General features: G+C 36.4%; 1 protein-coding gene and 1 long non-coding RNA gene across 2 annotated transcripts; one reads left to right on the top strand and one right to left on the bottom strand.

Annotated features, from left to right (window-relative positions):
* The first annotated feature begins 730 nt into the window (after positions 1-730).
* LOC110869188 (topless-related protein 3) lies at positions 731-9,254 on the top strand. The gene is made up of 25 exons (XM_022118483.2): positions 731-1,023; positions 2,140-2,319; positions 2,394-2,507; positions 2,592-2,750; positions 2,847-3,021; positions 3,118-3,247; positions 3,347-3,462; positions 3,546-3,681; positions 3,794-3,903; positions 4,116-4,185; positions 4,256-4,329; positions 4,416-4,511; positions 4,607-4,699; positions 5,530-5,657; positions 5,828-6,062; positions 6,475-6,642; positions 6,730-6,822; positions 6,916-7,068; positions 7,196-7,306; positions 7,391-7,570; positions 7,649-7,777; positions 7,885-7,980; positions 8,063-8,245; positions 8,716-8,894; positions 8,981-9,254. Exons 1-25 carry the CDS (start codon positions 944-946, stop codon positions 9,117-9,119), a joined length of 3,327 nt encoding a protein of 1,108 aa, XP_021974175.1. The 5' UTR covers positions 731-943; the 3' UTR covers positions 9,120-9,254.
* A 1,054-nt stretch (positions 9,255-10,308) lies between these two features.
* LOC110937097 lies at positions 10,309-13,162 on the bottom strand. The gene is made up of 2 exons (XR_002590533.2): positions 12,981-13,162; positions 10,309-10,504 (listed from the first exon to the last, which is right to left on the bottom strand). It is a non-coding gene; the product is annotated as an uncharacterized LOC110937097 (long non-coding RNA).
* Positions 13,163-15,295: the final 2,133 nt, after the last annotated feature.

Genomic DNA, 15,295 nt, shown 5'->3' with positions numbered 1-15,295 from the left:
TTTGCTATAACGAGTGCATCGAAACCGGCTGAGTTTCTATCGTTTTATTTTTCGTTTACCCTTTTTATCTTTGTTATTTACTATATTGTTTTAGTTTTTCTTGTTATTTTGATGTTCAGACCCGAGTTATGACGCAAATAGCATAACACATTTAGATATCATTTTATTTAATTTTACGAATTTATTTATCAGTTGTCATGATGTGCTATTGTTTTTGAATTCCAACCACGTCGTCGCACAACGCGCAGATGACAACTACCCTAGTTACAATAATAAAAAATAGTGATTTGGTGTTGTTACTATTAAAAAATTAAATTTATAAGAAAAAACATAAAATTAACGTTGGAAGAAAAAACATTAGCAGACTAGAAGGTTGGTCCCACTTATCCATAAAGCATGAATCTCCCACCACCTCAACCGCACCTCCAATTTCTCGTCAAAACCAAAAACCCGCGACAATAAAAATCTCGCAGGCGAGCCGAAAGCGACACTTCAAATAAAAAAATAAAATTCAAAACAACCCCGGAGTACCGTAACTGAAACCCATCCTCAACCAATTTCAATAATTCATTTCAAATCCGCCAAACAGGACACTCACGTCATCCACCACTTCACGAAACGATAATCACTCCAACTTATCACCTCACACATCTAACCCTCTGATAAGCAGTTTTACTTATAATCCTGATAAGACAGTAGATAAAGGTAGGAGACTCTTCTGCCAAAAAACGCATCGAAGATCGCGAGACCGAGTCCCCCACCACACTTTCATTCTCTCTCTCTCTCTCTCTATCTTCTTCGCAGCCTTTGAAATTAAAACCTTTCACTTTTTACCTCAAAACCCTAGCGATAAACCTGATTCCGTTCGATTTCTCGAGATTTGATCTATTTGATGCCGGAATTGACTCTGTTTCTGTGTGTTTCGTGATCGTATTTTGGTTCAATGTCGTCACTGAGTCGGGAATTGGTGTTTCTCATACTGCAGTTTCTCGAAGAGGAGAAGTTTAAGGAGGCCGTACACAGGTAGCTCGTTGTTTCTCTCTCTATATGTATGTATCTGTTTTTGTAAGTATATGTTTTGTCGCGATGTGTAGGATTCGTGACGGACGTTGTGTAGATCGTTTGTGTTGTTGTTGTTGTTGTATCGTGTTTTTGTGGTGAAGTTTGTTGATAATTTTGACGATTATTCGTGTTTGAACCGTGAGATGAAAGTTAGCGAGTGGTTCTGAGGTCTGACCTGATTGTTGTGTGATTTGTAGGGGAAATGTTGGATGAGTTTGTGAATTAGGTTTTCGTGTTGTCAGTTTGGAATTAAGTAAGATTTTAGTCTTAATTTAGTTTGTTTTAGGTGTGTAGGAGTCACGGAAGACGTTGTGTAGATCGTTTTTGTGTTGTTGTATGGTGTTTTCGAGATGAAATTTGTTGTTTTGGTGTTACTTCCTCTGTCTGTAGTGTTGAATAGTTGGACGGTTATTGATGCTGGAACAGTTGAACTGTTAGACGGAAGTTAACGAGTGTTTGTCTTGACTATTGTGTGATTTGTTGGAGGAATTTGGAATTTTGGATGAGTTTGTGAATTAGGTTCTAGTGTTATCAGTTTTGGAAATAAGCTAGATTCTAGTGTTTGTTTAGTGTATTTTTGGTTTATGATTTGTTTTAACGTTCTCACTTGTTCTGATAATGGATTAATGGTGAGGTTCTTATTTAAAGTAGGTCGTACACAGGTTCTTGTTTTCTCTCTATGTAAGTACATCTTCTATCGCGACGTGTAGGATTCATGACAGAGGTTGTGTAGATCGTTTATGTGTTGTTGTTGTATTGTGTTTTCAAGGTTTAATTTGTTGTTTCGATGTTACGTCCTCGGTTTGTATTGTTGAATAGTTTGATGATTGTCAAAAGTTAATCGGTGTTTCGGAGTTTTGACCTGATTATTATGTGATTTGTTGCGGAAATGTTGGATGAGTTTGTAAATTAGGTTTTAGTGTTACCAGTTTGGAACTAAGCTAGATTCTAGTGTTAGTTTAGTCTGTTTAGGTTTATGGTTTTTTTAACATTCTTATTCATTTTGTTAATGGTGAGGATCTCATTCAGAGGAAGTGTGATATAGTTTTTGGCTGATACAATTTCGTGTTTGTGTAGGCTTGAGCAAGAGTCTGGTTTTTTCTTTAATGTTAAATATTTTGAGGAGAAAGTTCATGCTGGTGAATGGGATGAAGTAGAAAAGTACCTGTCTGGATACACCAAGGTTGATGATAACAGGTACTCGATGAAGATTTTCTTCGAAATCAGGAAACAGAAGTATCTTGAAGCTCTTGATAGGTATGGGTTGACCAAATACTATCTGTTAAATGTGTTGCGGATCATGCGTTTATGTTTGTAATTGACTTTATTAGGCAAGATAAGGCGAAAGCGGTGGAGATTTTGGTAAATGATTTAAAAGTATTCTCAACATTCAATGAAGATCTGTATAAGGAGATTACACAGCTGCTGACGCTTACAAATTTCAGGTAATGTGCTTTTTGCCTAAAGTTGTTATATTGTATGGTTTCTCTTGTTTTTTTTCTTCTTACTAAACCTTTTTTTAAATATAGAGAAAATGAGCAGTTGTCTAAGTATGGTGATACTAAAACAGCTCGTAGCATTATGCTGGTTGAGCTGAAAAAGCTTATAGAAGCAAATCCCCTTTTCCGTGAGAAGCTTGTTTTCCCTACTTTAAAGTCATCAAGATTGAGGACTCTGATTAATCAAAGGTAAAGCTTCTATTTCAGAGATGCTGCATTCTTTATAGATTTGTAATTTGTTTAAACTGGAATGGAATATAAATAATCATTTTGTGGTCTATCCAGTTTAAATTGGCAGCACCAGCTGTGTAAGAATCCAAGGCCAAACCCAGATATCAAGACTTTATTTGCAGATCATACATGCACACCTCCAAATGGCACCATTGTACCTACACCGGTCAATCTTCCACCTGGTGCAGTCACAAAACCCATGGCTTATACTTCACTTGGAGCACATGGTGTATGTTTCCTTTTTTAGTCTATATTCACATTTCTCCCCTGTAAAGCAAAGGTCAACTGATCTTCTAATTGACTTTTTGAATATTTTTTGTTGCAGCCGTTTCCCCCCGCTGCAGCCACTGCAAATGCTAATGCTTTAGCAGGGTGGATGGCAAATGCTGCTGCTTCTTCGTCTGTTCAGGCAGGTGTTGTTTCTGCATCATCGTTAGCGGGCCCACCAAATCAAGGTTAGGGTTGCGCTTTCAACTTGTTATGCATGTGTATGGTAGTTAACTTAGAATGCATGTTGAGATTAATTACTTTGTATTTTTATATATGTTATCTAGTATCCTTTTTAAAACGCCCTGCAACGCCCCTTGCCCCACTTGGTATGGCTGAATATCAGAATGCCGATCATGAACAGTTAATGAAACGTTTGCGCCCTGCACAGCCTGTAGAAGAGGTAACCTTGATTAATATTTGCATTTCACATATTTGTACATAAACTTCCATGAAATTCATTAGCATTTTGGTGCACTTCTTTAGGTTACTTACCAAACTTCAAGACCACAAGTTAATTGGTCAGTGGAGGACTTGCCAAGAACAGTAGCTTTCAGCATGCATCAAGGATCCACTGTCACAAGCATGGATTTTCATCCTTCTCACCAAACGTTGCTTCTTGGTATGATAAAAAAATGTATTTCTGCTTGAAATGATATTTAACTTCGGTTGTGTAGAAGGTTGACTTCATAATCATATACATTGTTTCCTTTTTTCTGATTTCAATCTTGTAGTTGGATCTGTCAATGGTGAAATCACTCTTTGGGAAGCCGGGTCACGTGAAAAACTGGCATCAAAAGCGTTCAAGATATGGGATATGTCATCTTGTTCTTTGTCCTTCCAGGTTTGGCTATATTTTTTCATCGAATTATTTGAAAACCATCTCTTGTGCCTTGCATTTCATATAAGGTATAATTAGTTAATTTATGAAATATGTAAATCATTAAATTTGGTGTGCATAATCTACATAAGACGCAACACATTTGGCATATTTCGTGTTATCGAAGTTTTATAAGAGTGTGGCGAGTTAGTCTCACAATCATGTTAATTGTGCAGGCATCTTTTGTAAAGGATGCACCAGTTTCTGTGAACCGTGTTAGGTGGAGTCCAGACGGAAATATTATTGGTAAGTATGTTTTTATCTTTTTTTTTTTTTTTGAAGTTGGACTCTTGACGAGCTGTTTGTGATGCTATAGGTGCTGCTTTTAATAAGCATTTAATCCATTTGTACGCTTATGCTGCGCCAAATGATTTACGCCAACAGTTAGAGGTGAGTTGAGCAATGTTGCTTGTTCAGCAAGAAATGTGTGATTTTCCTGTTTTATTTTAAACCACCTCTTCTACTTCTTCCTGCAGATTGATGCTCATGTTGGAGGAGTGAATGACTTAGCATTTGCTCATCCAAACAAACAACTGTGTGTTGTTACTTGTGGGGATGATAAGTTAATAAAGGTGTACAATAATATCTAGAACCTTGAATAATTCTACAGATAGCAAGAAAAGTATTTTTCCTTTCCTGGCAAGATACTAACATGGAAATGGATCAGGTGTGGGATTTAACTGGACGGAAGCTATTTAATTTTGAAGGTCATGAAGCACCTGTTTACTCTATATGCCCTCATCAGAAAGAGACTATCCAGGTATTTCAGGATACATCATACATGTATTTGCATACATATAATAATAATAATGATAATAATAGTAATGATAATGATAATAATAATAATAATAATAATAATAATAATAATAATAATAATAATAATAATAATAATAATAAATATTATTTACACACAAGTTAGGGTTACTATAGCGTCCGTCACATCGGCACTACAGTAACCTTTTTCTTGGTTGATTTTTGTCTTTTTTTTTTACTTTAACCCTCCTTTCAGTTTTGACACTTACACCCCCTTAACTTTCTAAAAACTTTATGAAATGTCATTTTGACCCTCTTGAGTTTTAAGTGCTTATTTTTATACATGTACGTGCCGGTATACATTCAAGTTGGTTTACGCTACGTAAATTTTGTCGGGTCAAATATAATACGTTTTCGTGCATATATTTATGTTGGTCTACATTTTAACGTAAATGTTGTTCGGAAATGAGTCGCATCAAATATAATACGTTTTCATTAGTTATTTTACGTTTTGACGCTGCCGCAACACGGTACCATCGTTTAACTTAAAAAACACTATTTTCTCACGTTTCAACGTAATTTTTTTTTCATGAAATAAGTCGGGTCAAATCTAAACCGTTTTCGTACTTATTTTTGTGTACGTTTTTAGTTGGGCTATGTTTGACGTAAATTTTGTTCGGAAAACGAGTCAGGTCAACTATAATACGTTTTCATTAGACGGTATAAATTCGCGTTACTTTATGTTTCGCCACAAGGCGCGGGAGAAATTTACTAGTTATAACTATACTTGATTTTGCGTATTTCTAATAAAAGTTAAAATTTGCCTGTAAATTTCAGTTCATATTTTCAACTGCAATTGATGGTAAGATTAAGGCATGGCTCTATGACAACATGGGATCTCGAGTTGACTATGCTGCTCCAGGTCATGGCTGCACCACTATGCTATACAGTGCTGATGGCAGTAGGTAAGTTTGTTGAATTTCACCAAAAAAATATAAGTGACTTTTACTGTTGACTTTTGTTCAGTCTCTTGAGTACATTTATAAACACATGTTTGAAAATTGTATTATTTGCTGATAGAAAAATGTTAATTGTGAAACTATTGACTGTTACGGTTTAAAATGCTTTGTTTTAGGTTGTTCTCTTGTGGAACAAGCAAAGAAGGGGAGTCTTTTCTTGTTGAATGGAATGAAAGTGAAGGAGCCCTTAAGAAGACTTATGCTGGGTTCAGAAAGAAATTAAGTGGAGTTGCACAGTTTGACACAACTCAGAACCACTTTTTGGCTGTTGGTGAAGAAAACCAAATAAAGTTCTGGGACATGGATAGCATCAATATGCTCACTAGTACAGAAGCCGACGGTGGACTCCCGGTTAGTATACACGTGTTAGCTGCCTCTTTTTCTTCACACTTTGAAGTGGCCCATGTAACGGCCAGGTTGACTGGAAACACCTTTTGTCCAAAGCTTGTTACTTTTTATTATTATGATTATAAAATAATGTTTTTTAATAATAATAATATAATATCTGTAATAAGGTGATATATGAAGCTTTATGTCTTGAAACTAAAAGGACACATTGGGTGAGATTTGACCCATTCGACTCATTTGAACCGTCTTCTTTTAGGATAATTTCTTAACATTTTTCTTGTATGATCTTTTAGAGATAGAACATTAGCCAAATTAACCCATTCATAAGTATATGGGTTGAAATTACCTCCTAGTCCACAATGTTGTATACACTCGGGCAGGTGCATTATACATCCCTATTTAACTGATTTTTCAGACATTTCCACGCTTGAGGTTTAACAAAGAAGGAAATCTTCTTGCTGTTGCTACTGCTGACAACGGGATCAAGATTCTTGCAAATGCTGCTGGTTTGAGATCATTAAGAGCAACTGAACCCCCACCTTTTGAAGCATCAAAATCTTCCATCGAACCCCCTTCTATCAAGGTATCTGTTCTGTTAAAGTGGTTTAACTTTTCTTTAATCAGAACTCATAATCTGATCTCTATAAGTACTTCGTTTTCTATGGATCAGATGCAGATTCCTAGCTCTTCTGCTTTGGCTAATGCTAGTTCCGTGAGCTGTAAAGTGGAGAAAAGCTCACCTGTCAGACCTTCTAACTTTCTTGTGAGTCGGCTATACTTTGCTCCAAATAAATAAATAAATATGTTTTTTGTCAACATGCTGACTATGCTACATCTTTATTCATGTTATATTTAGAATGGTGTTGACTCTGCTGGTCCAAGCTTGGAAAAGCCAAGGAATCTGGATGATGTTAATGATAAGATGAAACCTGGGCAGTTGACCGAAATTGTAGATGCCGCTCAGTGCCGTCTAGTTACTATGCCAGATAGTGCAGAAGCCTCCAACAGGGTATGCTGACCGTTTGACCCGTTTCTTTTTTAGCTAGATGTTTATTTTACCTGTTTGACCTGTCAAACATTGCCACCTCTGAAAAGATTGTTGCATGATGCTGAACAAGATAGTTTACCATATACAGGTAGCTCGACTTCTTTACACCAATTCAGGAGTTGGAATTGTAGCCCTCGGATCAAATGGTATTCAGCGGCTGTGGAAGTGGGCCCGCAATGAACAAAATCCAACTGGGAAAGTATTAGCATTACTCCATTGATATCTTTTGTTTTCTTATTTAGATATAGTGATTATTAATTTCTGAAGCGGGTGATGTTTAAAGGCCACTGCCAATGTTGTTCCTCAGCATTGGCAACCAAACAGTGGTCTTCTTATGACAAATGATGTGACAGGTGTCAACCTTGAAGAAGCTGTTCCATGCATAGCTCTGTCAAAGAATGATTCTTATGTGATGTCAGCTGCAGGTGGAAAAATTTCATTGTTCAACATGATGACTTTTAAGGTATACTCCAACTGACAATAACCGCCGTGTAATCTGCATCTTATATTATATTATATTAATTTTAATTTTTATATTTAGGTTATGACAACATTTATGCCACCTCCCCCGGCTTCAACGTACCTAGCATTTCATCCTCAAGATAACAACATTATAGCTATCGGCATGGAAGATTCTACAATTCACATATATAACGTTCGGGTGGACGAGGTGTTTATCTTTTACTATTTTTTTCTTTTTACCGATTTTATACATCTTTTACGGGTCAAACATAGGATGTAAACTGTAAAGTAATGTCATCGATTCTGGCTTCCTAGGTGAAATCAAAGCTGAGAGGTCATCAGAAGAGGATAACTGGGCTTGCTTTTTCTACCCATCTGAAAATATTGGTTTCTTCAGCTGCTGATGCTCATGTGAGACTTGTGGTCAAATCTGGCTATCTTGTTTTTGAATCATATTGTTGGTTATTATTACATGAGCTGTTACCATGCACAGATTTGTTTTTGGAGCATTGACTCATGGGAGAAGAGGAAAATGGTACAGATACAACTGCCACCTGGCAAAGCACCTACGGGCGACACTCGAGTGCAGTTCCACTCTGATCAGACACGTTTGCTGGTATCTCATGAAACACAGCTCGCTATATATGACGCCTCCAAGATGGAACACATACGTCAGGTATAATGCATTCACTCTATCGTTTTAGATTAAGAATTACCTGCAAAAACCCAAAAGTCATAGGGGTGTTCATGGTTGGGTTCAGCTGGTTTTGAAAATAGTTCTTGGCCAAACCACCAACTACAATTTGTGTTAAAGAATTTAAATGATCACGAATATTACATGTACACACATTAATAATTTCATAAAAAATGAAAAAATAAATAATTAAAAAAGGATATGGCGGGTTGCAAGTTCCAAACCATCGGCGGGACCACTAAACCGCCAAAACCAAACCAAGCAACATACATCTCAAAAACCAAACAGGGAACTGAGCAACATAAATCTCAAACTGGCTAAAACTTGCTTTATTTTGGGAAGTTTAATTGGTTTCAACGATTTATGAGCACCCTTACACAAAACTTGTTAAGAAATAATATTATTATTATTATCACAGTTTTGAATTAAAATAATGTGAACCTATATTGCAGTGGGTCCCACAAGACAACCTTTCAGCACCTATATCTTATGCTGCATACTCATGCAACAGTCAACTAGTGTATGCTTCCTTTTGCAATGGCAGCATTGGTGTGTTTGACGCTGACAGCTTAAAACTTAGATGTCGCATCGCCCCGTCAGTATATTTACCGTCATCATCAATATCAAACGGGTAAGAACACGGAGGTTTGATTTGAGGAGGTGTTTTGGATGGTTAATTAAAAGTGAGTTGCATTTGTTTTGTTTTGTTTTGTGCAGGAATGAAAGTCCATATCCACTTGTGGTGGCAGCACATCCACAGGAGCAGAACCAATTTGCAGTGGGGTTGACAGATGGATCAGTTAAGGTGATAGAACCATCAGAATCCCAAGGAAAATGGGGCCTTGATGACAACTGAAAACCATATCCTGTAAACTGCTTTTCTTTATCTTCAGGAGACTTTACTTAGAATTCTACTTACTTATGTTATCTCGTTTAAATATTATCATTATTGTTGTTATATATTATTATTATTATTATTATTAATTATTAATGCTGTGGTTGTTGCTGCTGTTATTAGTAGTAAATATTTTTATTATTGTTATTATTAGTAAATAACCGACAAAATTGTTGACGAGGTACAGACGAACCTCCTTGGATTGTGTTGCTACTTGCTATAGCTTACTCAAGTATCATCGCTTCAAGAACACTGTTAAATTAAATATCTAATACATTTAGTTATAGTAAAATAATTATTTATTTATTTATTTATTAAAGTAAATAACGAATCTTCTAATTTAATTATCATTTCAATAAATATTTAAGATTTTTTTGAACGGCGATAAATATCTAATATTATTTATGTGTTTTATAATTATTATATAAGTTGCTAGCTACGATGGAGTTTTCTCCTTTTGAATTTTGGCCACGTTATTTTTCTTACTTTTTTGTTTTATCCTTTGACTTTTCGAGTTTGTATACTTTTTTAGGAACTGTTCTTACTTTTCGAGATATGCATATCGACATATATTATATCAGTTATTTAGTTAATACAAAGATGGTATATTCAGAACTTTTTAACTAATAAAATTATAGTTAAAGGTGGATGCGAACCGCATAGAGTTTTTTTACTTTCAATTTCACCGTTTACATTATAAATAATATACATCTTTAACTAATTTATTTTGTATTTAATTTGTTTTTACTCTAATAACTCGCATATATTAACTTTTTTATAGTTCGTAGTTTTGTTTAAATTTATTCCCTCCTGGTACATTATATTGAAAACGAAGTTGTATTTAAAATAAAGTGTTTTTTGGTATCGTAAACAATATGAGATATGTATATGTAGAAAGATGAATATCTAGAAATTTTGAGTTAATAAAAATTATATTTAGAGGTCGGTACGAACGGTAGAGGTTTCCTTTTTAACTTTTAGTTTCATACCAATGGGTGGTCCACTGGAAAGGCAAAGCCTTTAACACCTTGAGAGGGTGAGGTCTTGGATTCAAGTTGTCACACCCTCAAAACCCACTTGCGGGGTATTACCGTGAAGTGTATGATTGACCAGGATCATGTCACCAATCATATTGAACAATAAGTAAAAGTAAATAAAATCCATCACAATCAATACAATTAGTGTTTACGAAAACAAATACCCAAATACCAAGTTTAAGTGTCAGCGGAAGCATAAAGTTCAAAACCCAATTAATAGTTTAAGTTCATAATGTTTAATAGGAACCCAACAATGGTTCCCTGCCACAACGACTCCTCCATGCAAGCTCCATCAAAGTACACAACGACCTGCAAAGCATGTAGTAGCGTGTCAACATAGAGTTGGCGAGTTCACAGTTATTTAGTGTTATTCCAAGAACATAAGTTTATTAAATTACTCTGTTTTTATAAAACATGTCATGGGGAGCTACCCTATTGTTTTAAGCTACTAAACCTGTACCATACCGAAACTAACTGTGGTTATGTTTAGTAGGGGTGTGCATGGGCCGGTTTGGGTCGGTTTTGGCCTAAAACCATAACCATAACCGCGATGTCGGTTATTGGAAAACCATAACCATAACCGATCGGTTATGGTGGTTATGGTTAATCGGTTTTGATGGTTATAGCGGGTCGGTTGTGGGTGGTTAACCGTGTATTTAGCCTAGCTAAAATAACTTAATTTTTTTAACATGGAATAAATTGTTATTGCCTATAGTATTAAAAATACATATAATCTATAATATTAATACTAATTATTATCGAATATTCAAATAAAGTGATATAATATATTCCATAAATTCAAATAAACATTCAAACAAAACCACAAAACGATATGAAAAACCCATAAATACTAAAAATCTTCAGTCAAAAACATCAAATATTAAAAATATGGTGAAAAGTAGTAAATCCTACAAAGATTTATTACATGTCGGTTCGGTTCGGTTATGGTGGGTACGGAAACATTGATAACTATAACCGACCCACTACTTTCGGTTTTCGAAAAAACCATTAACCGACCCACCGGTTTTTTATTTGGTTCGGTTTTGTCGGTTAATTCGGTTACGGTTCGGTTAATTCGGTTTTTTGCACACCCCTAATGTTTAGTGCCCCGCGTCAATGTCTATTAATCGGTATACTAGTTCATTCCCGTCCTCTGCCGCACGGTGTGAGGCTTGTTAGACCTAATACCGCTACTAACTAATATTTCGTTCGACGATTAATCGGTATAAAATGTGTGGGGACTTTCAGATAGAGTTCCATCTAGTATGCCTGGGCATTAACCAGTGCCCAGGCATACTAGTTCACTCCCGTCCTCTGCCGCACGGTGTGAGGCTTGTTAGACCGAATACCGCTACTAACTAATATTTCGTTCGACGATTAATCGGTATAAAATGTGTGGGGACTTTCAGATAGAGTTCCATCTAGTCCGCTTAAGACATGTTGTATAAATAGTAAATTAACATTCCGTCCCACACAAGGAGACAAGGTTGCCCGTATCCTACCCAAGGAGAATACGTAGTTGTATCCCACACAAGGAGATAGTTGTTATTTCCGTTCCCAATCCACCGGGAATACATGTTTTTACGAAAAGTGTGAACTCACCTTAGTTTAGATAAAAGTCACTTGAGCTAATGTGGTCAACCACGTCCTATTATGGTTACCATATAAATCAGGTTCGTATTCAAGTAATACACGTATTCTAACAAGTTGCATACAAGCAAAGATCATCACGAAACATATAAGTCAAATATGTATGGCATAACAGTCACAACATACGTTCACATCAAAACCCAAAGTATGTGGTTTAAGTGTACGACCCAACGTATGGGCCCGTCACGAGTGTGCGACTTCCGTACCAGTGTGCGAGCCCAACTGATGTGCGGCCCAAATGCTTCTGGCCCACAAACAAGAGTGTGCGACCAACTCTCGGGTGTGCGATCTCGTGAGTATGCGGCCCATCTTTTGCGTGTAGCCCAGTTCCAGTGTATGGCCCCTTTTCTTAAACAGTCCAATAGTCCGAATTAAGTGTGCGGTCCACGTGAGAGTGTGCGGTCTCACCATAGTGTGCGGTCATGCAGTTTTGAGTTATACCATGTGCATCGGAAGTTGTACAACATGCATTAACCAGGTGTATGTAACATGAATTATGCGAGTTGAAGTGTGCGATCAGCTTTGTGCAGCAAATGGTTGTACAACATGTAATCTAGATTGTACGATACCCTAGTGTGCGACATCCAGGTGTGCAGTTTAGTTATGTTAGACCGTAAATCATAGAATCGGTTACATGTTCACATTTGTTCGGTCAACAAATCAATTACCAATTTTCACATTAATTTGCATGAACCCCAATTACCATCTATCCATTAACAGCAATTAACACATGATCATCATTCAAATCGGATCAAATCAAATAACATGATTATATCGGCAAACCTTTATCATCAACCCTAAATCATAAACCGATCTTTGCTATTGTTCCTCATTAACAGAGATTAACATCATGAACCAAGTTCAAACCCGTAAATCCCATCCCTAAAACATCGAAATCTTTTATCATGCAACCCTAGTTCACTAGTTAATCATCATGAACACATTTATGTCATACAATCCGATTCAATAAACATCAAACACTTGATTCGAACCATACTCAATCATGTCGTTTATCAAACTCTTAGATCATGCTTCTATTCTCATAACAAATTAACAATACACCTTAGTCATCAAGTACTCATGCAACCAAATATAACAAGAGAACTAAATCGATCAATGGTGATAATATACTAACCAAAATGAGCAAGATGGAATCAAGAAGATCTTCGAGAGGGAGAGAGGGATTGCCGTCGGGTTCGAATGAGAGGAGAGGGAGCTAGGGTTTGGTGTTATGTTTCGAGTGTTTTGATAACTGTGAGAGTCACACACAAATCATGTGTGTGTATTCGTTACATTTGTGAGCCGGGCCAGGCCTTCGGGCTTCGTTTAGGTCGTGTCTTACTGCACAAATGATGAGGGTTTGGGCTGAGAACAATTCAACAAGGAACAAAGAGTGTGCGGTCACAAGCGGGGTGTGTAACCCGGAGTTTTTGTGTGACTTAGTGTTTTAAACATAAATATCTAATAACTCACAACCATTCAAGTATAATCAAACAATTCATTTAAACAATTCATTCATTCAAACACGTAATTACAATGTAAGACAAACCTCAAAAGAACTGGTACCTAGAAATGGCCTCTGAAAATACGAGTTGTCACACAAGTCTCACAGATGACAGGTATAAAAGAAATTTATCGTTAAAAAAAACTTTTAGTTTCATCATTTACACCATAAATAATACGCAACTTTAACTCCTTTGATATTTTGTTAATTTGTTTTTACTTTAATAAGTTGCCGTCGTTAACTTTTTTTTAAAATGTGCAATTGTGTTTAAATTTTTTCCCTCGGCATTCAGGTATAAATTTTATTGAAAAGGAAGCTGTATTCAAAATAAATTGTTTTTAGTATCGTAAACAACACAAGTGCCAGTACCGTACATGTATAGTGACGAAACAAACTGAAGCGATTCCGACCCAACATCACTATCATACACCAATATCCGTTTGGACATAGCAAGACCTTTCCCCCTCTTTTGGTTGCTATATCGAATGTCAATACCATAATAATCTGAACTTATACAGATCAAGTTCCCGCCACGTAGCACGGGAAACCCCACTAGTTCGTTACAGAAATCACAAAACCTAGCTTATACAGTGCAACACAGTTAGCTAATGAAATCAACTTAAGGAGGTCCTAGAAATTTAAGTAATTAGGTGATAAAAACTCACATGCCTTCAAATGTACTCATTTGAATAAGCAATTCAATAAAAAAGGTTTTGTCCTTTTACAATAAGTTAAATAATAACGAGTAAAAAACATTTATCTAACTGGCCTTCTAATACTCACAATTTGTTTCTTGACTTCTAAACTCATTTGAACAAAACAAATCTTAGGTGTTGATTGCGAAACCTACAAATATTGTTATGTGAAAATCACATTTTGAATGCATTACATGTCACTTCATGGCTCCTAGTAGTTATTGCATAAATATATATCGCGTATTTGTTAGCAACAAATGACGTTTACAAACACTTGTATATATGTGATCACTTTGTTGAAAGCGAGCAACTAGTGGTTATCTTCCAATTGTAAGAAAGGAAGATGGTATGGTGACCTCTTAGGGTACAAGGGGAACCCATTTATCACCAAATCATCGTTCGACACCTTATATCCCCTAATTGAACCCACGTGAACCCACTCTCCCCGCGCTGGAACCCGCTTCACCAGACACCTCAACTTGTGACCGTTCAGCAACGTCTCCACCCCATGCCCGGTGGTGGTGATGGTTGTGGTTGTTGGGTGGAGATGGTGGTCGGTGGAGGTTGTCAGGTGGAGATGGTGGGAGGGGTGGTGGTTGTTAGGTGGGTTGGGGGTGGTGTCTGTTGGTGGGGGTAATTGTTGGTACAGTACAAGTACAGAGAGAAAGATGTACAGATGGAAGTGAATGTTATTTTTGAATAGAGATTGACTGATAAATTGAATAGAAAATCTCCATAAATCATGAAACTTATGATAAAACAATAATTCAAAGCTTGAAACCACATGCAATACGATAAAATGATAATTCAAATATGAAATATTGAAAATTTCTAGGTTTTTGTACACCATAGGGTTTATTATGCCTTCCATGCGTCACTTTCGTTATTATGTGTGCACTCACAATTACCGAGTTTTCACATGGTCCACATATTTTACCCATTGATATAAAACTTAATCCAAAGAAAAAATCATGAAATAATGAATGATTCGGGTTGGGGTGATATAAAATGATTGTGTTTGGATGGCATCCATGAACTAATAGGAACACGTTTGACGTATCAAAGTGTTTTTACTTCAAGTGACGTTTGATGTAACATGCTTTGGCCTAATAGGTTATTGTACTCTCATATTTGGTCCTCGGGTAGGCAAACTGGTCCGTCAGTTGATTGGATTTATACAATGTCAGTAGGGTTGTAAACGAACTGAACGTTCAGCGAACAGTTGATACGTGGTTGAAAATCGGTGTTCGT

The sequence above is a fragment of the Helianthus annuus genome, chromosome 11 (assembly GCF_002127325.2).
Source record: "Helianthus annuus cultivar XRQ/B chromosome 11, HanXRQr2.0-SUNRISE, whole genome shotgun sequence".
Taxonomy (NCBI): domain Eukaryota; kingdom Viridiplantae; phylum Streptophyta; class Magnoliopsida; order Asterales; family Asteraceae; genus Helianthus; species Helianthus annuus.
The sequence above is the reverse complement of the archived record's forward strand: the minus strand, read 5'-3'. Positions and strand labels throughout refer to the sequence as shown.

What these genes read in the sequence shown, in the direction of transcription:
- LOC110869188 (XM_022118483.2), top strand. Translation starts at nt 944, where the DNA reads ATGTCGTCACTGAGTCGGGAATTGGTGTTTCTCATACTGCAGTTTCTC. An exon ending in CTTGTTCTTTGTCCTTCCAG is followed by an intron (nt 3,904 to 4,115) that starts GTTTGGCTATAT and finishes TTAATTGTGCAG; the next exon opens with GCATCTTTTGTAAAGGATGC. An exon ending in AACAAAATCCAACTGGGAAA is followed by an intron (nt 7,307 to 7,390) that starts GTATTAGCATTA and finishes TGATGTTTAAAG; the next exon opens with GCCACTGCCAATGTTGTTCC.